Raw genomic sequence first — 27,503 nt, 5'->3', positions numbered from 1 at the left:
GGTTTGGCACAAATCAAGTTAGTTTTTAACTGACAATGCAATATTTACTGTATATTGATATGATGTGATGATGAAGACGCTTGTAATAGTTGTTATTGTTCTGATGATTAAAGTGGACATTTTATTATAAATATTATGAACACTACTTATAATTGTGTGTATTAACTCAATAAATAACACACACATTGTTCTTGTCTAGCTCCTGGCTTTTCTTCAGGGTTTGTTTACATTCTACCACGAAGGATATGAGCTGGCTCATGAATTTGATCCGTACAAACAGCAGCTCCAGTTCAACCTACAGAACGTAAGTCTCAGCACCTCAGGAGCTCTACACAAAGGCAACCAGCAACATTATCAGATTCTGCTCTTTATCATACCCTGATATAATAAGCTGAGTTTTCAGCAAAAAAAAAAAGATACCTGTGTGATTGAAAGAGATTCTTTGCTGCACAGTGTATCACAATTTTCAGACCGTTATGTTGCAGGCATTTACTGCAGGTCATTTATTCCGGCTGTGTCAAAAAATAGTTAGAGTTTGGAGTGAAACTACCGCTGCTGCGATATGCCCTCCTTCCATCACAATGACCTCAACACTTGCAGCCTGAGGGCTCAAATTTCTCTCTGACCCAAAATGTCAGCGCCGTTGCCCTGACAATTTCTACTCCATAACCTTCTCCCCTTGTCTTCAGATGCAGAGAGCTTTAATAGGAGAAGGTGAGACTATCTCAGTATCTCTCCACTAAGGGATATGAAACAGTCTCCAGTGGACCTTTTGGACTGCACAAAATAATTTCTTGGAGCATTTAAAAGCTGTATCTCGGTCTTAATTGAGGGTTCACCACCAAGTGCATCTTTCCAATATAAATCTTGTGTGTTTGACTGAGATGCTCCTGTCTGTATTTCCAAATGGTTTGCCAATGCGCACGTTATTTTTTTTTCCCCAGGGATATTTATTGTTACAAACAAAGTAAGGATATTCTTGAGATGTAAAATCACGGGGGGGGGGTGGGGGGGGGGAATGCCAGTACAAAAGATGTGATCTGTTAATGCAAATACATCAACAATCTGGAAATTTCCACACAGACTCGAAACAATTTTGTGAGCACAAAGCAGGAAGTGGAGAAGCTGATGAAAAGGATTAGGTCTGCAGATCAGGACTATAAGCACCCAGGCCCGTGGACGATGGAAGGCTTCCTGTACGTCCAGGAGAAACGTGAGTCTTTCTAGCCCCCCCCCACCTCCACCTCCAAACACACACCCCCTCACTCATAAGTGCAAGGTTTTACATCCATCACCATAAACATGTCTTAAACTCTCCCAGGCCTCTGCAGAAAAGATCCTCTCACAGAGCACTCATAATTCATCCTGTTTACCATTTTGATGTGCTCTCCAACAAGGCGGGGGATACCACAAATGGTAGATTTTTATCAGCAGCAATAAACAACTCATGATTTATCAGTTTTAATCGCAAATTGATTTTCAGAAGTCTTTCCAACAGCCTGAGATTTAGATAAAATATGCAACAATTTGCCTTAGCAACTATTTTTTTTTTTCTTTATTTTTCTTTTCTAGGTCCTCTGGGATGCAATTGGACACGACACTACTGCACTTACGAGAAAGGCAGCAAGACCTTCACCATGAGCAACACTGAAAATAAGTCGGCCGGGAAACAGGTAGTTTACTTTAGTGTCACATACGAGTGACAAAAACTGGGGAAAGACGGAGCAAGAATAATATGTGTGGGTGAAACAAAGAACACCCTTGAGGCTTATAAGAAAAAAAGAAAGTAAAGATGGCAGAACTGCAAACTGGGCACAGAAAACGACTTGTCAACTCAAGGCAGACAAATATGGCTTAAAGATAAAATCTACAATTAGGAAACAAAATTAAGGAATGAAAATAACCTTTTAGCAAAGAAAGAAAAAGGCGTCTGGCTTTGTACACAATCAACTGAACAGATGCACTTAACTGACATGAGTGAAACTTCATTAGACATGCAGATCAAATAATTATTTCCTACTTTGTGTAGTCGATAAACTGGCACCATCCCAAAAGTATTTGCATGTAAAAACTGAATGATAAACTTTGCAAGGACAGCGTTAGAGGTGAAGTCCTAAAACTTGTATTCGTATTTGTTTTTGTGTGTGTGTGTAGTTTATATGTATTAAATTTCGTTTTCTGTTTTTTAGAATGGTCTTGTACTGAACCATCCGGAACTGTTCAAGCTCAAGTCCTGTATTCGGAGGAAAACAGACTCCATCGACAAGCGTTTCTGCTTCGATGTCGAGGTGGCAGAGAGGTCTGTGACTGTCTAATATCATCAGACTGAGAAAATAGACAAACTACAATGTTTAATTTTATTACCGACTCTAGTTTTTTTGTGAGTTTCAATCCCAAAATCAGTTTCCTCATATTATTAATTTCCAAATATTTTTGTTCCATGTCATCTTGATGCACTGTACAATATACTATATAAAATACTGATTTATGGAATATTTTGATAAAATCTAAAAGAGACTAGTAACTCCTGTACTGTAAGACACGTAGTGGTTAAACACTGCAACAACTAACAGTGTTGAGGACTGATGACGTGCATGTGGGATGTTTTTGTCCTCGTACATTACGTGGGACTGTTGTCATGAGAGTACGCAGCGTTTCAAACATGCCAGAGTGTTCAGGTTTGATTAACATCTTCAAAGACTCCCTGTTTGCAAGTGTTGGATGTTTTAAGCTCTGTTTGTTTCCTGCATGTTCCTCAAGTCCTCTCCCTCCCAAACACGTTTGTTGTATGCCAACAACATCAATATTTACTCTATTTTTGAACCAAATGCGTCTTTTCTCTGTGTTCATTTCAATGTAGAAATGACATCTGTCGTGGAACTCTTTTCAGACCACTTCAGTTGTTCTGTAAAGTCCGGTATGTGAACTGACCAGTGCTGCCCTTTTAGAGCAGTTGCATGTGCTGCATGTGTGCTGCTAATCGTATCATTCACCCAATCTCAAATCCAAACCTTCTAATGAAATACTCTTACCTTCTTACCACTTCACACAACCAGACACCACTTGGTCAATATGGGCTAAATGATTTTCTAGACAAATTGTTAATTTATTTCTACTTGTCTGCAATTACTCAAATATTATGCTGATGTATGTATGTATATATCTCTAGGATCAATTGATCAAACTGCATCTCTTTAGAAGTTTGAAATGTTGGCAGCAATTAGTAGATTCACGATTGATTTGTATTTAATGTTTTACGGGGCAGTGGGATGAGGGATTGATCGGTGAAAGATCAAACCTCTATAAGTGGCTGCCTCCTGATTAACAGCAGCTGTGAGTTAGGAAAGCTTGATATCAGCTCATTATTTTGATGTGTACTTCAAATTAGAGTGAGCTCATCATGATGCGTTATTGTTGCACTGCGCCAGCAGGGCCAGCACTGCTCACCTTTGATGAGTGTTGCTGAGCACGGACAATAACTGCAGTTTATTTGCAGGACAACTCATTTATCATAAACAGCGATGCCCCAAGGTGCTTGTTCCAACCACAAGGACAATGTGGGCCACGTTCCAGTCAGCTTCAAGCCCATCCATTCATTCTCATTATAATAAACATGCTGCCACACCTATAGCCCAGCCAGCATCAAGCCAACAACCTGAGAACCACTTTTTTTTTTTTTTTTGAAGCTTGGTTCACCCAAATTACTAAGAGTATTCATCCATGCAATAGTTTTATTTCATTTAACCAAAGACGTGTGTGTGTGTGTATACGTAACTTCTAAAACCACCCCAGTGAATAGAATTTTGTTTGTGGTCCTCAAAGCAATGAAATATGTCATTAAAAAAAGAAACAACAATCTGTCTTTTTAGAAGTAGTGTCCCCAGTACTGTGGCTAATCCACAGACTTCATTCTCACCAGTTTTCACTGGGACTTGAGCAGTGAAAACTGATAACAGGTTGTTTTATGTGTTAGAATAATGGGGTCACTATATCTGGAAAGAGACGTTGCTGTTGAATCTTTAATGTTTTCAGTGTTGTGAGCATCATAAATAAAGTTCTTTACACATCTGCTGTGTTGGGTTGGAGGCATTAATATCAGAGACAGATATCTGAAAACCAGATGAATCCAAAACTATCTGCTCAAAAAAAAATACCTTTTAGCGATTACACTAAAATTGTGTAATGTGTTTAGTTTGTGTTTGGTTTAGTTTTTGTTTTTTGTAATTTGGTTGAAACAACAATGTAAATTGTAACACATGCAACTTGACATGGCTCTCTGCTCATACTAACTATCACTACCGGGTGGGGTAATGTTTTTTTGTGTGACAGTATCATCAGATAAAGGTGTATTATCATGTTACTGCCAGCAGAAGCATTGCTACAAATCAAGTGCAGATAATGCTCCGGCCAGTTTTTAGCTCCTGGTGAAACATGGGACATGAGAACCACTGTGTAATACAACACAGCAAAGATGAGGATATATGCATGTTGGATGCAAAAAAAAAAAAAAAAAAAACCAAAAAACTCAAATCACTCTAATATTAAGCACGTGTAGCTTTTAATTGGGAGTGGAATGTGACACACTGAGCCAACCGAGGGCACAGTTTGCAAGCATTTGCACATGAGCTATTTTAGTAACAGTAGTCCTTTTATAGTGGTTTCAGCCAGTGTAAACATGGTCTATCCAGGGGCCCCAAGGCAACAAGATCAGACTGAGACCAGCTTTTCTCTGAAATCTTTCCAGGCATGGCGTTATGACACTGCAGGCACTGTCAGAGTCCAACAGAAGATTGTGGCTGGAGGCCATGGATGGCAAGGAACCGGTGAGGAACTCTGCCCGTTTGTCTTTGAAATATCCATTTTGTGCTGGCTGCTGTCAGGCCAGGATCTGTTTTTAGGCGTTTGTCTCTAGAAGAACTGAATTATTTGTGACTGGCGCCCTCTTCTGGTTGCTTTGGTTTAGGTCTTTTTAAGAAACCATGACCTCACCGTCCACTTGTGCTAATAAAAGAACAGTCCACTAACAGTCCTGCAAATGGCATAACTGACATCATTCTCTTCTTTCTGAGACTTAGTTTGTTTCTAAAGCTGAAGGTTAATATTGATTATGTAAACTTTTTTCTAGATTTACAACCTGCCAGCCATATTGAGCAAAAAGGAAGAGAGTAAGTGAAGTTTTTATTTATTTATTTATGCGTATATAGATTTATTTAAACCCTTTTCACAGTGTTATAACACTTGCAAAAACATCTTCAACATATATCATATTTGTTCTGTGTTCATTACCACAATTGCTTGACATACACCCACTAAGCTGACTTAGCAGAGCCTTCGAGCACAGGGGTTGTATCTTATTAGTCGGAGCACAAGCATAAGGGGAGAGCTTATTATTCCTGGATGATGTGTGGTTAACCCAGACGTTAATTGACGTGTCAACCCTATTCTCCTGTTGTATTACAGCGTTTCTTAATGAGGCAGGCTTTAACTTTGTAAGGAAATGTATTGACCTGGTGGAGGCGAGAGGTGAGGCATTTAAATATCTCAGCTTTCATTTGTCAGATGACATGAATGCAGCCTGGCTGCAATTATGAATAACAATGTGCTTCAGTCATTACCTAGCATGACAACATATTGCACTGGCGTTGGGTGTTAGCTGAAAAGAAAGCCTTTGTTCCTTGTTTTAGTTTCTCTTTTCATGCCCCTGCAGGCATAAATACAATGGGACTGTACAGAATTGGAGGGGTGAACTCCAAAGTACAGAAGCTCATGACCACAGTCTTTTGTAAGTAATCTTAAAATATATATATATATACACACACACACAAACTATCAGATTATCAAGCTTGGAATACATTTTTTTCTGTCCTAGCAGTATTTGTTTGTACTTATTTGTTTAGTTACTTTCTGGTTGCCCGAATGATTATTTTCTGTTTTTATAGCTTTTAAAGCTCTACAATATGAACAAATCATTGTCAACATGTCTGGTCGAGCTTTAGCAGACACAATGTGGCCCTGTAGAGTGAGGGAAGAGGTCCTCCTTGTGGTCTGACAATGTAACAGTCACGTCTTTTCATATTACTTTGTCATTATCTCATAAGATGACCCAAGGTAATCCTGTTTGCATACATTTCACACATTTGCAAAGAAAATGTCTCTCTTAACCTCGACCTGTATCTCTGTGAGAGACCACGTGCTTATTCTTAGGCAGGCATTATTATTTCACGCTCGAGTTTATCATCATTTTTAAGGTTTGTGTCGTATCAGTTTCTTTAGAGGTTACGCCATAATTGTTGTGGGGATTTACCATTAAATGTGTTTTCAATAGCATCCAAGGCACCTGTGGATATAGACCTGGATCCAGAGACGTGGGACAACAAAACGATCACTAGCGGTCTGAAGAATTACCTCAGGTCAGCTCCCCCCACTAGCTGTGTGTCCTTAGCTGTCAGGAATCTTCATTACCTCCATAATGCCTCTTTGAAAGCTGCCCGGTGTTAGTCGTGCATTCAGTGCTGCCACTGACTCACAAAGGAAGGTGGCTGCATTCAAAAGAGCCATGCCACTTAGGAAATAAATGACAACTGTTCTCTTCATTCACCAGGTGTCTCTCTGAGCCTCTCATGACCTTCAAGCTCCACAAAGATTTTATCCTGGCCGTCAGTAAGTTGACGAGTTACACCTGTAATATTAATAGATTCGTTTTACCAACTGCTGTATTTGTTTTTTATTATTGTACATGAAAGTGAGCAGCAAATTCAACACACATTTCAATCAAGGATGTGTATGGGTAAATATGATTTGTGCAGGTAAAAGATTTGAATTTGAAAATGTGGTCTTATAAAATGCATTTTGATCAGACTGAATTTGTATCCCCTAACACATTAAACAGGCAGTTTGATCTCTGTTGCGTTTCAAATGCAATATAAACTCTAATAAAGAATAAATGTAAATTTAATAAGTAAAGATTGCATAGTTCCTTTCTATTTTAGAAAATAGCTATGTGCCATCTGCACATTCAGTTCATGTTCATGTGGAGAACTCAATTGGATGTGTTTTTTGTTTAGCTCAATCTGAAATAGATTTTTAATGTTCATGGAATTCGTAAAATGTGTGATGCTTTTAATTGTGCTCATTGCAATAATTGTAACTGGACAGATTTGAAATGTTATCACTTTAACAATCAATAACCGGAAGCTTGGTGTTTCCTGTGCTAGTATATCCCTTTCTGATTATGTTATATCCATTTGCCTCTTCTCAGAGTCAGATGACCAGAACTACAGGGTATGTGCTGTCCATGCTTTGGTTCATAAGCTGCCCGAGAGGAACAAGGAAATGCTGGAGCTACTAATAAAACATCTTGTCACGTAGGTGTTTCTGCAATGAATCCGTTATGCTGCAGCCCTAAAAAAAAAAAAAAAAAGTGCCGATCTATGAGAAAACATAAAAGTTCCTGAGACTGATTAAATTGTCTGCTCAGTTCAGGGACATCTCAAATGTGGTTGTAGAGGTCTCTAAAACTGTCAGTGTCTGGTAAACAATAAAACTGTGGCCACATGATAAAGAGTTTATTATTACAGTTGTGATCAACAGAGAAGAGTGTGTCTCTCTTTTAGCAGTGTGTACACAACCGCGTGTGTCCTTTACCTGCAGCGTTTCAACACAAAGTCAGTTCAACCTGATGACCGTGTCCAACCTGGGTGTCATCTTTGGGCCCACCCTGATGCGGTCACAAGAGGAGACTGTGGCTGCCATGATGAATATCAAGTTTCAGAACATTGTGGTGGAAATACTTATTGAGAATTTCAACAAGGTGAGCCGATGCTTGGTTTCAGGTTTGCGATGTATCGCTGCAAAGTTGCCCTTCCAGTGCTTCCAGTGATTCTACCATGGAATGTGCAGTTTAATGTTAAGTAAATTTCCCTCAGACATAATTTATAACACAAATAAAAAGATTTGAATATATAGATATGGATAAATTTGGATGTCTTAGCTGGTTTAGTGCAATCGGAGATACGAAGAGAAAAATGTTCTGCTAAATGTCTGAAAATTGACGTTTTTTTTAAAATGTTGATTAACATTTCATCTAATCGATGGTGACTGTCAAGTCTTAAAATATTGAAGAAAACAAAACACCCAGATGAAATACTCTGTGTTAGAAATGCACAGATTGTGTAATTATGCTTACTGCTTGGTTCCTCAGATTTTCCATCAGCCTCCGGACCCCAATGTTCCTTTGCCCCAACCCCATGGCTCTCGCAGGAGCAGGGCCATCTGTCTGTCCACGGGGCCCAGGAAGCCCCGCAGCCTCTACACCCCAACACTGTGCCTGGCAGATGCAGAAAGTGAGTACCAAAGCAGTGATTACCGCCACAGGCCATCACACCATTATATGCCAAAGCCCCTCAGTGGCCTTTAATATTTTTCAGACATCTGCACATACTGCCTCACCAAATTTGTGAGCGTGTCACCTCATGTTAGCTGGTTTTTCAAGCAATTATACATGAAAAGCCCCCAAAAAAAAGCATATTTTTTAGGCTATAAAGTGACCACAATCCCTTCCACCCTTAGCAGGTTTTAATGAGGGCCCTGTATGCCTCTTCTCTGGCCCCTGCATAGGTGACACTTTCAGCAGCAGCCCAAGCAGCACCCCCATGGGCAGTATGGAGTCTCTGTCCTCCCACTCCTCTGAGCAGAATACCTCCTCCAAAGCAGCTTCCTCTGCTCAGGTCAAGGACAAGTCGCTGCTGGATCTCTGCCGAATGCCATCGCAGCTCTCAAACGGCCCCAGGAGCACGGTGTGTGTCAGCAGCCCCGAGTCTAGCTCCAGGGAGGATGCCGGTCGTACAGATGGAGAGTCAGAGGATGCTCTGAGCCTGTCCTCGGTCAGCTTAGCACCCCGGTCATCCCCTGCGCCAAAAAAAGCTCCGCATTTCCACTTTGACCTCAGGCCAACACTGCTGAGCCGCTCCCCAGCTCTCTCTCTTAAATCACTGCATATATCTGAAGGTAGGATAATCATGATGTCACAGTCATTAGTGCTAGGTTGAATTTCCGTGTCACTCCTCTGACTTTGTTTGTGTTGCTCTAGTTGAGGTCTCTTTTCCCCAAAAACCTCACAAACTGGATTGTTTTATGTCATAACATATTCGTCCAGAACTCGACATTTCCAAAGTACGAGTTGATTGATTTTGATAAAATACCATTTACATGGCTGATTTCCTGAATTATTTGCTGCGGTGTGTGTTTGAGAGTATCAAACTTTAATATGTTTGTGCCATTAATTAATAGTTGTATGTCTCCATCAAGGCCGGGGAAGCTGTTCTGGATCTGTCCAAAGTCTGACAACACTGGAGACCAAAGAGAGTTTAAAGGCTACTGAGAACCCAAACCTTCCACCAAAACAAGTGATCCGCCGCAGGATGGACAACTCGGTCAGCAACGGCTACCAACGACCGGGCTCAGTGTAATGAGTTTTAAATGCTATTATAAATTGATGCTACTAATACAAATGTCGTCAGCGGCTGTGTAATATCATCTGTAAAATCTTAACTTGGGGGACACTTGTGTATGTGTGCAGTTTTATGTGCACCTATAAAATAACTCAGTCAATAAGGCTGGAGGACAATTGTTCAGGAACACTTCCTCCCTTCTTCTCACTCCCTCTCTCTTTATTTCCCCTCTCTGATTCATTCGCCTCCTCCCTCGCCTGTTTATAAGCATTGAGCATCGAGAGGTCTCTAAGATCAGATGAGTATGTGTTAGGAGATTTATGGCTTTTTCTCTCTGGTGGGAGAGCTGGCTTTAATTACGCGCTGCCTGCTCTGGGGTTGATGTGACCTAGCAGCATTCTGCACTCATTCTCTCGGGACAAACAGATTGCTTGACTTGTCATGTCTTAGAAGCCAGTCACACGGTCTCTCAAGTAGTATCCTTGTACAGCACATAGCCGGCTCGCCCGAGGGTCTGATGTCCCGTTGACTCTGACGTCGTTGCACTTGGGGTCAAGCGGAGGCTTGTTATATAGTTTAAATCAGTTTAGTACTGTGTTGTGCCTGGAGGAAGGAAATCTCTTGTATTGTGTTGCTGCACCTTTCACCTCATTCTAAACAATGAGGAACACTGTCAGGGCCGAGAGAAATACATGTTTTGGTCAATAAAAGCAGGTAGAAGTACTTCTTTAACAGAAATTGATTTTCAGTATTAAAATAAATCACACGTTAGTGCTTTACTTACTCCTTAGGGAAATAGAATTTAGAAAACATTTCGTTTCTCTTTCCTTGACTCAGAAGTAGAGTCACTTCATTGTGTTTCTTATTGTTGCAGGGTTGCTGCCAGAGCGCTGCTTTTTGAAAACACCTCTTCCTCACAGTCTGTTCCAGTCGGAAGGTACCGCAAAAAAAAAAAACACCGTCTACAGTTTGACCTAGTTCATGCCTACTTTCATCTCTTCAAATCTGCCATGACACCGCCTGCTTTTGTTGTCTTTATAGAGATGCCAAGGCCATGTATTCCTGTGAGGCAGAGCACAGCCACGAGCTCAGCTTCCCCCAGGGGGCGCACTTCTCTAACGGTGAGCGGAGCTGGAATAAGGCAAACATATTGCACACTTCAGTGTACAGTTCTTTGCTGCAGAAGGGCTCTCAACAACACACATGCCTTCTTGTATGGGGCTTGGATATTTGAACAGTGTACACAGGCAATCTTGGCTAATTCGCAGTGTTATTTAGAGGGATAAAATAATTTTGCTCATAGCATGAGCCCGCCCCCCCCCACATACATTGTTAAAATCCAAAAAGCCCCAGGATTTTTATTGCCTCTTGCCTTTCCCCTGAAGCGATGACTTGGCTTGCAACCAGTGCAGGCAGGTCACTGTAACCTAGCGATGGAACACATCCGTGCCTGTTCCCTGTTACCACAACCAGCCGAGCCCACGGCCATTTGCAAAAACATAAGCAAATGCGCCCAGGAGAGCGCTTTTATTGCATTTTACATTAGCAGGCGATTGTTCTCCCTGTCCTTTTTCAGCTTATGTCTGCTGAATTGTTTTAGCTGAAGGATTATATTTATAATTGTATTATTTTGACACATCTCAACAATGGTATAAATAATACTGTATACGTGTATATGTGTGTGATAAAGTAAGCCAATCCTACTTTTAAGTCTGCTAAAAAACTCTATAGAGACTGAATGTAAGAACAGTCTGACCCAGAGTCGCCTCAATCTGCTATATGTGTCGATGTCTCTGCAGAAATAATGTAAACAAATACAGACTCGCTGAAGAATGTGCTTTTCTCACTTCTTTAACATATTTTTGTCTTGTAGTCTACCCCTCCGTTGAACCAGGCTGGCTCCAAGCAACATACGAGGGAAGAACAGGTTTAATCCCGGAGAATTATGTTGTCTTCCTCTAGCAGATTTGGTAAACCTTGCATCTTTTTCATGGTATCCATGGAAATACTACAACATGTGTTTGATTGTTGTAATGTCCCTGCAATGAATGCATCCTGTGCAGATATCAAGCAGAGCATTTATTGCTTTAACAGTGCTTAGAAGATCCCAAATTGTATTTCCTTTTCTGTAATTACTTTATAGCAAAATGTCTGAGGTGTCTGCAGTAATAAGAAGAAATAGCTGTTATTATCACCTGATGTAAATATGCTAAGAAATATGCTAAGATTTTTTTCTTTCTTTTTTTTTAAGAATCACAAAAAAGCCACATCCCATTTCCCAAGTTTTATTTTCAGAAATATACCCTTTCAGCTTCAATGACATCAACAATACACTTTAATCAAGCAGTTATTAGAAACATTTGTTATTACCTGTAACTGAACAAACTGTGATAAGGATTGATTAAAATCTAATCTAGAATAACACATTTGCACCTTAACATTCATGTTTATGGCCTGTGATCATTGTTCAACCACTGAACCTGCTCATTGCTGCAGTGCACTTTCTGGTTAGCTGTGTGGTACTGTACTGTACAATAATGCTCACACGTTCATCTTTAGTTGCTAAATAAAAATATTTACTTCTTGTAGCTCTTTAGTACTATAAATTATCACATTAAATTTATGCCATATGTAAAAATATGTTTTCTTTTTAATAATGTCATGAATACTATGTTTATGAGGTGGAGCTTTCTTTTTTAATGTCTGTTGTGGTCTGTACCACAACAGACATCTACTCACAAGTACACTGGTGTACTAGTAATGACAACTAGACATGTATCAGATTGTTTTATGTTTAAGATGCCATTTAATATTACATTTTGTCTGCTACATTTCCAAAGTACAAACCTCAGAATTATCAAAAAGTTAAAGTATCATATCAGTGATATTATCTTAGAAATAGATGAAAGAAAAATTAACAACCATCCCATTCTTCAGTTATTGCAAATGGAAAATTCCAAAGTGAGCCTTTTTAAGGAGGCCAAAAATGTATTTGGAAAGGTATTTGAGATCTCGGACTTGCCAAGTTCAGGCTGTTCTTTTCCAGTTTCAACATTAGGAAAAGCAAGATAGCCTTGAACAGTGATGCTGCAATATTACTCCCTTACAGTCTGGGCAAAGCACGCAAAGGTAATCTATATCCTGTAAATATAACTTTTGGCATACTTTTTACAAAAATACAGTAGGCCTTGTTGCCTCACAGTTATCTGTTGTGTCTTGACAGTGTATAAACATGTCTCCAAATAAACAATGTGATTTATTAGACCTGTGGTTTAACTTGTGTCACAGTGACTTTAAGTTGTGTTCACTGCAGTGAGGAAATCTAAACTCCAATGTGTCAAACATGCTCAGCAGTGGGAATGTACTCTAAATGTCTTGACTGTTAAGAGCGTACCATTCTCCCTGCGTGTCACAGATAGGGCCTACGTTCTTATTGCACATTTGTCTTAATTGTTAGCAAACAGCACAAAAAAACTCAACTGACTGCAATAGAATATAATGTAAAGTTAGACCTTGGTACAAAAGCAAGGTGTAATTGTTTATGCACATTCGGAAAGTCTCTTAACATTGGGGAAATACACCAAATAGCTTCATCTTTTAACCAATTCACATGAATGTTGTCTGCCCCATTAGACTTTTGAAATCCATATTTTTGGGAAGTTTCTCCCTCTCCCTAAAGTGGGACTATTGAGTCACTGCTGCTAAAACTAAAATGCTTTCATGTGTTTCAGTGGCAGCTTTTAGTGCCTTTGAGAAACACTTATTATTTGAGTTCAATTTTTGTTTACTTTTTTGCTATTTTTACTTTAGCTTCAATACAAAAATATCAGTATCTCTGGGGGCTCTCAAAACCTGCTGTATACTAAGTACCATCTGTAAACAAATTGTAGAATGAGACTTGGTAGATACACTATAAATATACACAAAGCTGTGTATATTTAAATTCTCTGAGTGTATATTATTCAAGATTATAATTTACTACCAAAAAATATATTTTGAGGGACATGATCATTCTGGTCTATCTTAAGAGCATTAGATGATGTTAATATTTATTGAGGGCTGTGAATAATCCAGTAAATATGGTGTGTAGTGTCCAGTCACAAGATGTCTGCGATGAGTTGGAATCCCTGTGCTGGAATCGTCACTTGGTGTGGAATAAGAGGGGCCTCACCATGCCTGCCAGGACCTTGGGAAGCTGAGAGGCAATGACCTCGGACATCATCTCTGGAAATTCCACTTTCATGGCATCTGCTTGGATGAAGGTGCTCAGACAGAACAAGTTGACCTTTTTCACTATCTGTCAGGAAAAAGACATTTGTCTTTGTTTTAAGTAAAAATGCAATTAGGTTAACACGTGAATAAATTCTGTTGTACTCAGCTCTGCGGGGGATGGGGGCCTACATCGTGCATGGCGTCCATCAGTTTGGTGAGGTGGTAGAACCGCTGTGAACTGGCCACCACACCCTTCTCTCTCATGTGAATAGCCTTGGTCAGTTCCCGGATGTAGTTTTGTCGCATCTCTTCAAACGCTCCCTGACTTTTGAGTCCCTCAAGAGGCACTGAAAGCAGAAAAAAGAGACATTTAGATTTGGGAAAGAAAAATCTCCACAAATGTTGTACTTTGAAATGTAGACAAATGATTATTCTGTTTTAAAGGTGAAACAAACTAAGGAAATGTCGCAGAAATATACGTTGTTTGTTGATGGTTTTTTGTGGTAACATACTATGTTTCTACAGTGTTAGGGTCAGTGTAAAACCTTGATAGCAGTCTTGCCAAAGTTCAGAGATGCTGTACAACACTCCCTTAATTGTGCAGCTTTACAGTCCACGGTCATCTAAGTTTGCAACACTTTTCCTTTTTAATTATTAAAATTCAAACAAAAAGGTCAACGGAAGATGAGAAGTGAGCCAACATGCTTCACAAAGTCTTTTGTCTTTTACCTGTGTTGAGTAATATTATGGCTTTCATGCAGAGAAACTCCTCTCGGCTAACTTGGAGATTTGCAAACTCCTGAGGGATAAACTGTATCGCCAGGCAGAGGTCATAAATTGGGGATCGCCTCATTTGATCCCTGAGAAAAAAAAACAAACACAATAAGGTTCAAGAGTCTCTTTATCATTCATAATCATTTCGCACCGAATAAATGTATCAGTGTCATCGTGTCTACAGTTGATAATTAAAAAACAATCAGGCCAGATCTCCCGTGTGATGACGGTTACTTACTGACTAAGAATCATATCGGGTGCGAAGTATAAATATTCACTGCTGACATTCTGAAAGGAGCGCCACCCAAGAGAGAACACCATCAGGTTCATCCACGAGTACTGGATGAGGGTCATCTGATCAGTGATGTGAAGATTACGAAACCCTGAGAAAAAAAAAGAAAATCATCAGAACATCAGAAAACAATATGTCAACTTCTTCGTTAAATACAGGCTGTATTTAACCAATGTAGTAAATGCAGCCTGTGTTTAAGACACATTATTTGCGTATGTGATTTTACAATATCTTCTTTTTACTTAAATATTTTGTGTGACAGTCTATTTTTGTTCACTCCACATCACTTCTCTCATACGAAACCTTCAATCAAAGTCTGGCTTAAGGCTGAGACCTTTGGCAAGGTCTGCCGGTGGATCCCCATGGCAACAACAATGGTGTCCCTGCGCTGTTACCTGGCAGAGACTTGGACCACTTGACAATCCACATCAGCTGTTTCTCACACAGTCTGTTGAGACTAGTAAGCAGAAAATGAGGAACATCGGACTGAACGTTGTCGTAACCAGAGTACACAATCTCTGGTTCGATATTTTCCAGGATGCTGATGATCTGCTGGGTGAGTTGCACCTCGGAGATGCCTGTTTTGCAAGAGATGGAGGTCAAGGCCTGATTGTCGCTGGTCATGGCCAAGTGAGACTGGAACATCAGTGATGGAACCAAACCCAAGGCTTTCAAGGTCCCGAAACGCTTCAGCTTTCTACCTGTGACATGAAGACAAGGCCTCTTAGATTTGATGACACAGAGCAGAGTTTCAGGGTTTTTCTTTCTGTTTGAAGTACATTCACAACAGAAATGGTGAAATTGCTCAAATCTGCATTTGAAAAAAGTAGTTTAATACCTCTGCCTGCAAAAAGATCCTGTTTCACTTAAATGCATTAGGTTTTTTTTCGCTCCGAGCACCTTGAACATTCTATTTGATGATAACAACAATTTCTTTTACGTAACTCAACGTTTCATTTTAACCATACTGCACGGGCCAGATGTTACCTCCAAGCATCATTCCCGCTTGATAGCACTTCCGGAGGCGGCATGCGGGGCAATTTTTCCTCCTGATTTTGTCCACAATGCAGTCATTTCGCCCAGCACAGAGATAACTATGATGACCTGTTGAAGTGAAAGGGTACAGACAACGAACACAATTTTAACACCACTTTGAAATATGTAGGTAGGACGGAGAGGCGTATAATGAGGAGGGAAAGTGTTGAAGGACTCTTGACTGTGTTAGCATGACTACTCTATTCCACACTGAAGCAGCGTTTTGAAGAGAGATCTAAAGAAGAAAATTAGATAAAGGCAAGGCTGTAAGGGCAGGATGACACGACCATGATGAGACATAGCGGCTCTTATGTATCTCACATTACAAGATAACAGGAAAACAAGTCCAAATTGAAGAACATGGTGAACACTCGTCAATGTGATACTGCTGCTAATGACCTTTAACAATTACCATAGAAGGTCAGTTATATTTGACACAGTAACTCCCCTTTCACTGTATCTCAAACTTCAGTGTTATAGCTGATACCAGCAGCGTCATGTTCACTCCCGGCTTGTCCTTATTGTTTTTATTTCAATTTTTAATCTTCTGGTTTATTTGTCGGGAGCAATGGTGACTGAGGAACAGAAAAACGATAGCGTAGGAGGTTGTTTTTACTCCCCCCCCCAAAAAAAAAAACAGAAAAGGATGCAATGTCTCGCAGTTTGGAGTAGAAAAAAGTAGATAATAAAAATAAAGGCACATCTTGAAAAAGTAGTTAAACTGTAGCCGATCATGATGTTTTTTCCCTTTGTCACAATACAGTATATTCATCTGGACTCAGATTTTCTTCTTCTCTGTACAATAACTAGAACCTATGCTGGATTTAAGATGTTTTGCTTAACACTTTGCTCACCTTCAACTGCCCTTTTAAAAAAGACTTTACAGCTGCCACAGGTTAGGACTCCATAGTGACAACCCGATGCCTCGTCACCACAGATCACACACTGTCTCTGAGGTGGCATCCTGACAAACAAGAAAAAGATACACCGTCATTACGTTATTGCCAACAGGCTCACTAAGCTTTAAAGAACACGTTGGCTTGGTCATTTAATAGTAACATCAGTACAAGGAATAAAGTAATATTAAGGTTAGATCAGCCAAATTCTTTTTTTAATTGTGCAGTCTACGTTTATAGTTTTACTTCCCGAGTGATTTTGCACTGGCTAATAATTTGTCCTCATACACGTGATGAATTAATTACTGGTCATTCAGTTACAGCATGTGTGTCTAATCTCTGACAAAATCCTGCTTCCACACTGCATTCGAAGTTTAAGTGTGACTGATTGGACTAAATATAGTAATGACTAATAATGGTTGACAAATTACCCGGGGAAGGCGGAAAAAGGTGATGGGTTTCTCTGAGACAGGGCCTGGTTCTGCATCCCATCGTAGCCGCTGTGTGCGAACGGATCCTCGCTGACACCTGTGGAGGGGCACCAGTACGGAGGTTCAGCAGGAGACGCTTGCATCTGCCAACGGGCGACCTCGTTCTTGTACATTGTCACCTGCGATGCTGTGTGCGTTTTGGCATCAAAGCTGATGACAGCCTTCCCAGGTAAACCTACCCTGGAGTCGGTCCTCACCTGGCTCAGGGCCGCTAGCTGTTCTGACTGGTTCAGGTCGATCAGAAAGTTCGGAGAACTCTCCATCCGAGGAGCCGCCGCGGCGGGCGTAAAGTCCGGTGTCTCCACGTCACAAAGCCCCAGCTGCTGCTTCCTGTCGGTACCACAGCAGGGGTCAAGACCAGGCATCTCCGACGATGGGTCGAAACTGCGACAGGGGGTGTCCATAATGACAGAAGGTTCATTCTCATCTTTGATGAACTTACACGCTCCGGCTGCGGCGGTGAGGCTTATGCTCGAGCCTGGCAAATTTTCGGACGTGGACACGTTCGTCCTCTGAACTTTGATTATATCTCCCCAGGGCACGCCGTCACACTTCAGATACTCACTGCTGCGGTCATAAAACTGTTTAACAGAAAGTGCACCATCGAGTATGTTACAGTTTTTGAAAACTGCGTCGTCGCCGCTTGAATTGAGACCGTGGATCAGAGTGTCAACATTTCCAAAATTGCGCACAGTCGAGGGCATGCAAGTTAGAGACTGTGACTCGTTAGATAATTTAGTGTTACCGTATCCACCCTCAATTAAATCACTTACTCTTGTAGCCGGGGAATCGGCGATCGAGGTGCTGATGGTGCTCATCCGTCCGTTTATTTTATTTTCCATGTTCTGAGACCCAGCGCGCAGCTGAGGATGGAGTGCGTCCAGAGGTTGAACGAGGTGTGATAAGTTGTGGCACAGAGACCTTCCTGTAATCCTCCTCCCCGTCGAAAAAGCCTGTGACTTTGCCTTTCTTTCACATACAAGTCTATTCCCTAACAGCATAACCAGCCCATCACAAAAGAAATCCAACCTGTAGCCTATGTGTTCTTGACAGTGATTTAAAGTGCGCAATTATGAGCACTTTTAAAAGAATAACTAAATTGCACAAATCTTATTTCCGTCCTGTGCTCGTGGATCTCATGTCTCAAAGTTAAATTGACGTTTGTTTGGTTTTCCTTTCATTTTTTCCCCCCAAAAGCTTTGCTCATTATAGCCAACCTTCCTAATCAGGGTCAGAAGAATCACTGCTTAAGGAACTGTGTGGCGTAAAATTACACTATCTTTACACCAGACGAGCCAATGAGAAGAACACACAACACATTAAAGTCTCCACCCTGCTGGCACAAACTAAAAAATATACTGGACTATAAAATGAGACAATCATGTTACACAATGCTTTCACTAAGTTCTTAATTATTCCATCAACTAATTTTTCATCTTTAACAAGCCCACTGAGTCTTCCAGGATATTTCTGCGGGGACACTTTTGTCCACATTTTGCTCAGAAGTGTTGTTTGTCAGTCCGAGATATCATCCAGTCTATGAGCCTTATCCTAACCCAAAGAAAGTTGATGGAGTCAATGCAATTATAAATGTATTTTGCTGTGTAAAAGATACTGTAGGTGCCATTGTTTATCTTAATAAAACAAAGTAAAAATGTTTCTGCCTTGTGTCTGGTGGTATTAGGTGTTTCTGAAAGACATTATGCCATAAAAGCACCCTCACCTCTGTTGTACTCATCTGATCTGTATTTATGTCATTAGATGATTTACTATTCGAGCTAATCAGTCAAGTGGGGATGTTGCTGATGCACGCACAGACCTTGGCCCTATCTCCTGCGTCATGTCTTTGAAAAGCGTGGGGATTCATAAACACATCATGTCTTTTTCAAATGTTGTGATGGCACAGTTTTCAGACAAGACTGTTATCTTTAAATAAGATATTCATGGAAAACGGCAACCCCACCAACAGCCTTAAATTCATGTATTACTGAGTACATGTATATTATTTCTAATAGTTCAAACACATTGAGGTCAGTTTGCAGACAAAATGTTGCGCTTATCTAACCGGTGTTGCTGTTTCAAAGCTGCCACATCTGTCCCTCAGTTGTCTGGCTATAAATGTAACAAAGTAACTCTGTCGGAGACTTTACAGCTAAAGTCTTGTTTTATTCTCCTGGCCTGACTGTAGATTGAAGTGAGCTGTTTGTCTTATCTGGCAGTACATATTGTTCTCAGACACTTGTCTTGCTTCACAGCAACTGAAAGAGAACAGTACCGGCTGCAATGCTTTTAATGAGGTCTAATTTCAAAAAGCATTAAGCTTAGATGATCCACAGTTATTTAAACACAAAGGAATGTCTTGTAGGAGAAAACATTACAATAGAGAAGAAATATAACATCCAAATCTTTCATTTTCATTCATTTCATATCTGACCTGCCACTGAGGCATCCAAGCAACATTTTAAAAAAAATGTGCACTGCTGTTTTTAACTTCAGATGAGAAAAGCACATTGAAATCAAACCATGCAAACAGCTGGTAAAAGGCAGCAGCATCTTACAGTATGATAACACTCAGTGTAGGAGCCTGTGCAACAAGAATTGCACAGTGCCACCTTGTGGTACGCTGTACAGATACAAGGACAAGAACCAAAATCCATTTTATGACGTTTCTCCAAAGCTGATATATTCAGGGGTGGCAAGTAGTACATTTACTCAAGTACTATACCTAAGTACAATAGTGGGGTATTTCTATTTTACTGGACTATTTCTATTTTAAGCTAGTTTTTACTTTAACTCCTCTACATTGATTGTAGAACTTTTGTTAGTTACTTTTTGGATATGATGATTTGTAAAACAAATTCTAAAAAAAATATTAAATTATGATCTGCTTTTATGCATTTATTACCACGTCAGTAAAAAAATGAGTTGCTTGTTTTGAAGTAATGACTTTTTTTACTTGTTCTTTGCTATAATTTTCATTTTTGAGAGTTTGTCAAAAAATCTTGAACACATTTTAACACATTTATACATTAATGATGAATGTACAAATGTGTTCCAGATTTTTTTTGTCATTAATAACACCATATAGCTTTGATAGTTTACCTTTGATAGTTTGCCCTTGATAGTTGCCTTTGTAGTTTACCTATAAAGTTTGTTGACCAGTGGCCAAGGAAACAATGCAACGCTATATTATCATCAGGTGATGAATTGCATTTCACATTGTTCTATAGTTATAAGAAGTTGTTTTTTCTGCATTTTTGCTCTCTATCTGCTTTGACCTCTGTTTCCAATAAATAGTGTGAACAAGGAAGAGTCCGGTGGAGTTGGCTGAGTTCAGGTGAAGTGTTAAGTCGCTAAGACCCCGCCGGGCTCTGCTTGTGCAAGTAAAAGACAAAAGTCGACTCGCTGTTCAGCGCTGTTGTGGTTGTCCATCCCAAGAATTCTGTAATGAGTAGGATGTAGTGGTTCCAGTTAGTAAATGTCAAATATTTACAAGTATTTATGAAAGTATAGCCAGCTTCTGTTTCTGCTCTTCTTTCTGTTGAAGATGGAGGACTTTTCCCAGTTGCCGGGTGAGCTCTGCCAGTGTCTCCGTGTCATGGTTCCTCTTCTCCAGCAGTTCATAGCGGAGACTGGAGATGTCCTGTTTGATCTCTTTCAGTTCACCTGTGAGACAGTAGGTGAATCATGAAATAATGTCTCATAATTCAGACATGAAAAGTATCGTAACCTGAAAACGTGATGGAGTCACCTTCATTCACTTCATCGTGGTCTTTATCTCTTTGTGCTTTCAAGATGTATCTTTTAATGAGGTGATTCATTATCTTCTGGAATAAAGACGATAAACCGATAAGCTATTTTTTCTTAAAAGTCATTAGCATTGAATAAGAAGAGGAGTTGCTCACTTGATCAATGATCAATCATGCTGGGAATGACTCATTAAAAGTAAGTCAACCTTTTAATATATCTTATTGTTCTTTTTAGATACAGTATGAGATACTAAAACCAACTAAACCCAATACCTCAGTAGATAAATCAGCAATAGGAAATGAAAACTGCTTTACTTTGTGATTGCTTGGACAAAGTGATGCTTCCACAGTCAGACCTTCCTGTTGCCTCAACTAAAATTAGAAATAACAAAAATACTGTTAATAATTTATGCCCAAACGTATGCTCTATACCTGCGAAAGAAATATAGGTATTGTCCACAAATACTATGCATGCTATAGCTATTTATTTAAATTCAAAGTAATAATGTTATAATTTTTGTCTGGAGTTGATTCCTTACCCTGTTAGACCCCATCTCATCATTTGAATATTCTTTGCTTTTGGTTTGACGGACACCCTGTATAAATTCCTTTATTCCCAGCAAAAGAGATACGACAGAGCTGGGACTGGGCACAAGGTTGAAGGGCACAGGCAATGTGCTGCCATGTTCAAAGTATGAGAACCAGAGCTTTGCTCTTGCAAATTTCCACTCAACATCAGCATCATCCTGCACCAACAGAGAGGAACTGGTGAGGAGGTGTAGGAGTCCGCCAAAGTGCGTAATGAAAGGTAGTGAGTTTGGATTTATAATTTGCTGATTCTACACATTTGCAATATTAATGTGTAAACCAAATAGGAGGTAGGTTTACAAAACTGCACTAAAACATAAATCAGCAGTTAATCATAAAATCTGAAACCAAAAACACAGTTATATATTTTTCCAACAAAATGCTCCCTATCACCACCTAGTCTAGTCTAGGATGCAAGACACACAAATGAATACTTTTTCAGAAATGTGGATGGTTAAGACATACCTCAATTTCTTGGAAGGAGCTGTTAAACATGGCAATAAGCATATTGAGTAAGACAATCACCATGATGATGTTGTATATCCCGTACAAAACATAACCAGTATTCTCAATGAACTTATGGTCGATGTTAATGACCACTGATTTCACTTCTGACAGGCCAAAGATTGCCCAGAATAACGTTTTAAAGCTCTCTTCAAGCCTGAAGGAATAGAGAAATAGAAATTAAATTAATGTAGCACAACCAATATGGCGGTATTAAATCATATTAACACATATTGTATCCAAAGGTACAACCGTCCCAAGTTTTCTCAGGCAAACAGAGTTGTTGCAGTGTGTTTCAAACTCACGTTGTAAAGGCATCATTTTGCTTGGCTCCAAGATAGTATGAATACAGACTGAACATTCCCACCATGAACGCCACGAAAACTGTTATGAAAATGACCATGAACTTGAAGATGTCTTTAACTGTCCTTCCCAGTGAAATCTGCAAAGGCCCAAAGCTCTCATTGGCAGGTAGGATGTATGCAATCCGAGAGAAACTCAGCACAACTGCGATTGCATAGAGGCCTTCAGAAACCAGCTGCGGGTCTGATGGCATCCATTTGATTCGAGCTGAGAAGAAGCAAATGGTAAATGAGAAAAGTTTCCATGCATTAAACATTAGAATCAATAGAGGTATAATTGGCCTGCATGTTGATCATTTATTAGCCAGAAAATTAGGTAGTCAAATAGTGCTTACAAAACCTAGTGAAAAGTGTGCATTTCCTGTTTCGTGTTGATTTGCTGTTTTGAATGACTTCTTATGAATTCTTAAGTCCCCACTTACCCAGCTGGAAATACTGTATCTCAAAGGGCAAAGTTATGTTGGTCAGGTCGGTATAGTGCTTGTCAACATAACACTGGGCAGAATGTGCATGCCAGAAAGCCATTAATCTGGCAATGAAAGAGGTCATGAAAATGGCCAAAATACTAAAGTCAAGAAGGTTCCAGGGTTCTGAGATGTATTCTCTGATGTCCTGTGACCAGATATCTTTACATTCCTCCCAGATCTTCCCTGTAGGGAAAGAAGATCACATATTTGGTTGCCAGTAACACTGTTTCTGTCTGAAATTAAGATTGGAACTCAGAATGTCAAAGGGAAAACACATTCTTTATCAACATATTGTTCATCATATTGTTCTGAATGTTCCCAGGAGATCAGTGGCCTTTATAGTGAAAACAATGTACTTTAAAATGCTTTAAAATTTAATTTTATTGTGTGTAGACTGATGGGATTTTCCTAACACAGTATAGAGTAAAAATGATAAGGGTCTGAATACTGGGTATATGTGATATGGCTCCAACGTCATTTGTAAAGGTAAGTAAAAGGTTGCCTTTATTGTCTTTGAATAGTCATGACAAGGCTGATTTATTATGGTACACGTAGGAGGACTATATAATTACATACATTATGTGGCCAATTTCCTAGCAGGATGGATGTTAGTGGTTTTATAACTCCTCAGTGGCTCTTAATATCCTTAACCCTGACTCAACAGCAGAGTGGTGTAATTGCAAGAGTTCGGGACCCTGGATTAAATGATGAGAATGATAAGAAGTCTGATCCGAGACTGAAATACAGATAGTAGAGAAATTAATTTATAACATAATGAGAAAATATCTCAAAGCTAGTTGTGAAAAGCCGGAAATCGGGTGGGATGAAAAGCATGTTTATAATTATGACCTATGACCCAGGATATGATGAAGATCTCCATCCAGGTGAAGGGGGTGGTCTTCATACGAAACAGCTGTAAAGGGTGATCGTGGGTAGTCATGTTCGGTAGCAGCGATGTTCCGTCAAAACGCTCTGCTGTGTTCAGGATCAGTAGGAGGAGAAATATCAAAAAGGAAGCTGCATGCGCCACAAACTTCAGGAAAGGCCCACACATGAGTTTTCCCAACTGAGAGACATCAGGACATAACGAACAGAAAAAAGGTCAAAAGCAAAGTCACACTATGCTTAATGTGTTCAAAATGTTTTTTTTTAAAGGTGAATCACATCAATAAATACAGATATCTAACTAATATGTTTAAAGACCGTATGACTTTTTTACAACTAACCTTACTTGACGGTGCTATCCAGTACATAAAGGCCAGCACAGGCAGACCAACAGCTACGCCAAGGACAAGAAGGATTTTAACTGTTATAGTTTGCTGATGTAGTCCAGACCAGTTCCCATACCAGATTGAGAGGAGTCTCTGCTGGCAGTTTGGATGTGCCACAAACTGCTCAGTTTACATTAAAGGTTTTTGGGAGTATGTGTGTGAGAGACATTGGGAGAGAGGGAGAGGGAGAAGTATCACATACTGTAAACACAACGAATATGAAAACAAGTGCATCCCACGTTGTCCCAAAAATGAAAGTGCGTTGCTCACGCGCTTACCTTTTTAACATCATATTTTATTGCAAGTTTTAACCGGATCAGGTTTTGCCTGTCAAAGGTTTCAGAATTTTGAAAGGATTCAGTGTCCCCATTCAGGATTGCCTCCACCTCCTGTGTGTTTCGGCACAAATCTAGAAGTCCAACCACAAAGTCTTTACACTGCATGGACAGTTTCTTGTAATCATTCTGCAATAGAGCAGGGGAACATACATAAAGCACCTATTGAACTCTTAGAAATCACTAACAGCATAAATCGCTGCCATCATTTAAAATTAGATACACTGTAGCTTAAATATTGTACCTTGAACTCTTTCTCAATGTTGGCCAGACATGCAAGCTCATTGCTCAGCTCCAAAGCTGCCATCACTGGGTCTTCATTAGAGAGACACAGATATGCTGGACTGGCCAGACCTTTATATGCATTAATGCGAGATTGTGAATGACTAAAAGAGTCATGTCTCTGCTGCTCGCTGCAGGTCCTGCACTGGCAAAAGTAATCATGGGGCCGCTCTATACAGGCCCCCTTTATAAGAAGTATGTGCACAATTTCATATTCATGGCACTGCGATGCTAGGATGATAGGAGTGATGTCGTGAGAGAAACGTGTGCCATCCTCATCATAGGCAAAGAAGTCGTCATGTGTGTCTGCCTGGCTAGGACTGTTACTCAGCCTCTGACTGTCTGCAAAGGCCTGATGGCTCAGTATGGCCTCCACAATACGGATGTAGCCTTTACTGATGGCTAACAGCAAAGCATCTCCTATTCTGGCGAGGTCTTTCTTCTTGAGTAGGAGCTTAGTCACTTCCAAATGCTCGTTGGCAACTGCCAGCTGCAATGCATTCTGGCCCATATAGTTTACACAGTTGACGTTGAGCTCTGGCAGTTCTTCTAGCATCCGCCTCACTTCCGGAATGTCGCCATATTCTGCAGCATCCAGGAAAAGTTCCTCTCTCATAGTAAGGCAAGAAGAGGACTGGGCATGAAACAGACAACCAGTTCCCCGTAAAGCTTGTCTCCGGGGTTTGGCTAGGACCTGGTGAAGCATCATGGATTTTCCTTCATTGCTGCATCTAAACATACATAGCGATAACATATTTTAGATGATTTGACAACAATTACCAAACTGCAAACTCAGACTTTATATTCTTTTTTTGTATTATTAATGAAAGTCAACATCTGCCAACATTCACTAAGAATTGCTATTTATATCTTAGTAAGCAGTCTACTGATTCAGATTTGAGGATCAGCTCCATCTACAGTTCCAAGAAAGGCCTTGAGAATGAGACCTGGGCCATGAACACACAATATCCAATGGACAGCTGGTCTCAGCTGAATCATAACTCACACTGCACGTGTGACACGACCCAAACACTCCTCATTTGCTCTCCAGCACTGTCCATTGGCTGAGCCTCCGTCTAATAGTTGGCCAGCTTATTCATTTCTGTAATACAAAACAATGCCATGGGGGGTTTGGTCAACTTATTTTTACCAATTTGAGAACGATGTTGAAGTCACTGACTATTTTTATTACTAATTATATTTTGTGTCACTGTCAAATGAGTAAATCTATTTTCTGTTCTGTAATTAAATTTGAATAATCTGATTATCTCAACAGCTAATTGCATCAGCACAGATGATAATGCACATGGACAACAGTCCCTTAAAGTTAACAGGATTTTACATAATTGAGGAATCTTATGAGCACATGCAGTATCTCCTATGTAGTTGTACTGGAAAATCATTCAAGTCTATATTAGTTAATGCAAAATAAAATTAAAATGACCATCATATTCAGCCAGGGAAGGTGAGAAGAGCAATACCAATTTAACAAAAATGGAAATGACCATGACTTAATGTATATAACACATTCCAAAATATATTGCATTTAAAAAGTCTTAGACTAATGCTATGAAGGCCTTGCTGTGCCTCTGCTCTTCTGGTAAGTAGGAAGTGCCTCAAAGAAAGTGACTGGGAGATCATAATAATAAATAATAATAATAATAATAATAATACAAGAAGAGTATATAAGTATATTCATGTCAACAAAAGGTAAAACAGTAGATTCAACTGTTGGGATGCTTTGGAATCAGATCAATGAGTGCAAACTTTCAGTGATGGTCATTTTAAGGATATCATGGGCCTGAAGCTTTTTCTCCATAAGCGCCAATATTTCTCAAATAATTTCCTTAAAGAAAACAAAGAATTTAATTGCAATAAAGAATCCAGTAGGACAGTTGACTCACCTCAAAGGTCCACCAAATGGCTTAACAATCACTTCCCGGAGTAGGTACGACCCATAAACACGTCCAACAGCAGAAAAGACCACATCAATGTACGATGCAGCCTGTTGTGCACCTGTCAGGCTCACTCTCACTCTGCTTCCCACTTTGTGTCTTGATGCTCATGGTGCTGCCTCTTCACGCCCAGTGGGCGGTTTTTAAGCCTGTTTGGTAAGAGAGAATATTGGCATTGTTACATTCACTTGGGTCCCTTTTTGGAGATGATATAAGAGTTTATATCTCAGTTTAATTTTCTTGATTTTTCAATAACCGTAAGCCCAAATGGCAACATATTAAAATACTTAATCAAAATAATAGGAGCGTTGAAGTACAGGAAAACCTGTACTGACCTACCCGCTTGTGCCATAAACTCAGGAAGACGAGATTAATTTGTAAAGAGGAGTTTACACTCTAAAAATATAATATAGCCTAATGCAACGCACCCTTTCTCTAGAAGTGCAACCAATTTGGAAAAAAGCTGACTTTTCTAAATCCTCTTATCTCACGGTGTCATCAAATATAAAGTTCAATACACAATTATATTTACTATAGTTTATATCATTATAGATTATATATATAACCTATGAAAAAGTGATGGGTTTTCAATTTTTTATTATTTAAATTTAGACAAGCTTGTCCAAATACATCAAACTGATATTATTACGTTTGGTCTCTGGTCATTTAATAAGTTGTGAACAAATATTAAAAATAATTGTAACTGTTACACTGTGATTTAAGATATGTACCATAACTTTAAACTGTGCACTATTAGTTCTTTCGTTTAACCCGTTTATATTTATCTTGCTGTGTTTTATTTCCTTTTGATTTCATTTTATTCTGGTAGTTTATTTTTTAT

General features: G+C 39.7%; 3 protein-coding genes across 8 annotated transcripts in view; 1 reads left to right on the top strand and 2 right to left on the bottom strand.

Annotated features, from left to right (window-relative positions):
* The window catches only part of LOC137128770 (rho GTPase-activating protein 42), a 59,586-nt gene extending 46,875 nt beyond the window's left edge, over positions 1–12,711 (top strand). The window contains exons 7-25 of one of the 4 annotated variants that reach the window (XM_067507281.1): positions 200–304; positions 1,084–1,213; positions 1,573–1,673; positions 2,190–2,299; positions 2,861–2,917; positions 4,745–4,823; positions 5,126–5,165; positions 5,461–5,523; positions 5,708–5,782; positions 6,326–6,410; positions 6,602–6,660; positions 7,259–7,364; positions 7,651–7,810; positions 8,201–8,342; positions 8,569–9,006; positions 9,307–9,463; positions 10,324–10,386; positions 10,491–10,570; positions 11,323–12,711. In XM_067507281.1, the coding sequence (XP_067363382.1) occupies positions 200–304; positions 1,084–1,213; positions 1,573–1,673; positions 2,190–2,299; positions 2,861–2,917; positions 4,745–4,823; positions 5,126–5,165; positions 5,461–5,523; positions 5,708–5,782; positions 6,326–6,410; positions 6,602–6,660; positions 7,259–7,364; positions 7,651–7,810; positions 8,201–8,342; positions 8,569–9,006; positions 9,307–9,463; positions 10,324–10,386; positions 10,491–10,570; positions 11,323–11,411 (2,139 nt within the window). In that variant the 3' untranslated portion in view covers positions 11,412–12,711. The remainder of the gene's footprint in view (positions 1–199; positions 305–1,083; positions 1,214–1,572; positions 1,674–2,189; positions 2,300–2,860; positions 2,918–4,744; positions 4,824–5,125; positions 5,166–5,460; positions 5,524–5,707; positions 5,783–6,325; positions 6,411–6,601; positions 6,661–7,258; positions 7,365–7,650; positions 7,811–8,200; positions 8,343–8,568; positions 9,007–9,306; positions 9,464–10,323; positions 10,387–10,490; positions 10,571–11,322) is intronic. The other 3 variants (XM_067507282.1, XM_067507284.1, XM_067507283.1) reach the window with 3 other exon arrangements.
* A 54-nt stretch (positions 12,712–12,765) lies between these two features.
* pgr (progesterone receptor) lies at positions 12,766–18,748 on the bottom strand. Of its 2 annotated transcripts, XM_067507289.1 has the most exons (9): positions 17,923–18,747; positions 17,090–17,730; positions 16,617–16,726; positions 15,715–15,831; positions 15,123–15,428; positions 14,674–14,818; positions 14,391–14,521; positions 13,851–14,008; positions 12,766–13,746 (listed from the first exon to the last, which is right to left on the bottom strand). In XM_067507289.1, the coding sequence occupies exons 1-9, from the start codon at positions 18,148–18,150 to the stop codon at positions 13,591–13,593; spliced, it is 1,992 nt and encodes a 663-aa protein (XP_067363390.1). In that variant the 5' UTR covers positions 18,151–18,747; the 3' UTR covers positions 12,766–13,590. The 2 variants fall into 2 exon arrangements, with proteins under 2 accessions (XP_067363390.1, XP_067363389.1); XM_067507288.1 differs by having other exon boundaries at positions 17,090–18,748.
* Positions 18,749–19,423: 675 nt separating this feature from the next.
* trpc6b (transient receptor potential cation channel, subfamily C, member 6b) lies at positions 19,424–26,792 on the bottom strand. Of its 2 annotated transcripts, XM_067507287.1 has the most exons (12): positions 26,612–26,792; positions 24,670–25,438; positions 24,369–24,554; positions 24,046–24,210; positions 23,669–23,885; positions 22,775–23,002; positions 22,296–22,560; positions 21,952–22,147; positions 21,438–21,644; positions 21,214–21,270; positions 20,901–20,976; positions 19,424–20,815 (listed from the first exon to the last, which is right to left on the bottom strand). In XM_067507287.1, exons 2-12 carry the CDS (start codon positions 25,414–25,416, stop codon positions 20,649–20,651), a joined length of 2,511 nt encoding a protein of 836 aa, XP_067363388.1. In that variant the 5' UTR covers positions 25,417–25,438; positions 26,612–26,792; the 3' UTR covers positions 19,424–20,648. The 2 variants fall into 2 exon arrangements, with proteins under 2 accessions (XP_067363388.1, XP_067363387.1); XM_067507286.1 differs by lacking the exon at positions 26,612–26,792 and having other exon boundaries at positions 24,670–25,446.
* Positions 26,793–27,503: the final 711 nt, after the last annotated feature.

The sequence above is a fragment of the Channa argus genome, chromosome 6 (assembly GCF_033026475.1).
Source record: "Channa argus isolate prfri chromosome 6, Channa argus male v1.0, whole genome shotgun sequence".
NCBI classification, from domain to species: Eukaryota; Metazoa; Chordata; class Actinopteri; order Anabantiformes; family Channidae; genus Channa; species Channa argus.
The sequence above is the reverse complement of the archived record's forward strand: the minus strand, read 5'-3'. Positions and strand labels throughout refer to the sequence as shown.

Coding starts and splice junctions, on each gene's coding strand:
- trpc6b (XM_067507286.1), bottom strand. CDS start 25,446: ATGTTTAGATGCAGCAATGAAGGAAAATCCATGATGCTTCACCAGGTC. Junction 24,555..24,669: donor ACATTGAGAAAGAGTTCAAG/GTACAATATTTA, acceptor GCTCTATTGCAG/AATGATTACAAGAAACTGTC. Junction 23,886..24,045: donor GGATAGCACCGTCAAGTAAG/GTTAGTTGTAAA, acceptor GATGTCTCTCAG/TTGGGAAAACTCATGTGTGG.
- pgr (XM_067507288.1), bottom strand. CDS start 18,150: ATGCTGTTAGGGAATAGACTTGTATGTGAAAGAAAGGCAAAGTCACAG. Junction 15,832..16,616: donor TTTTAAAAGGGCAGTTGAAG/GTGAGCAAAGTG, acceptor TCACTTCAACAG/GTCATCATAGTTATCTCTGT. Junction 13,747..13,850: donor TGATGGACGCCATGCACGAT/GTAGGCCCCCAT, acceptor TTTTCCTGACAG/ATAGTGAAAAAGGTCAACTT.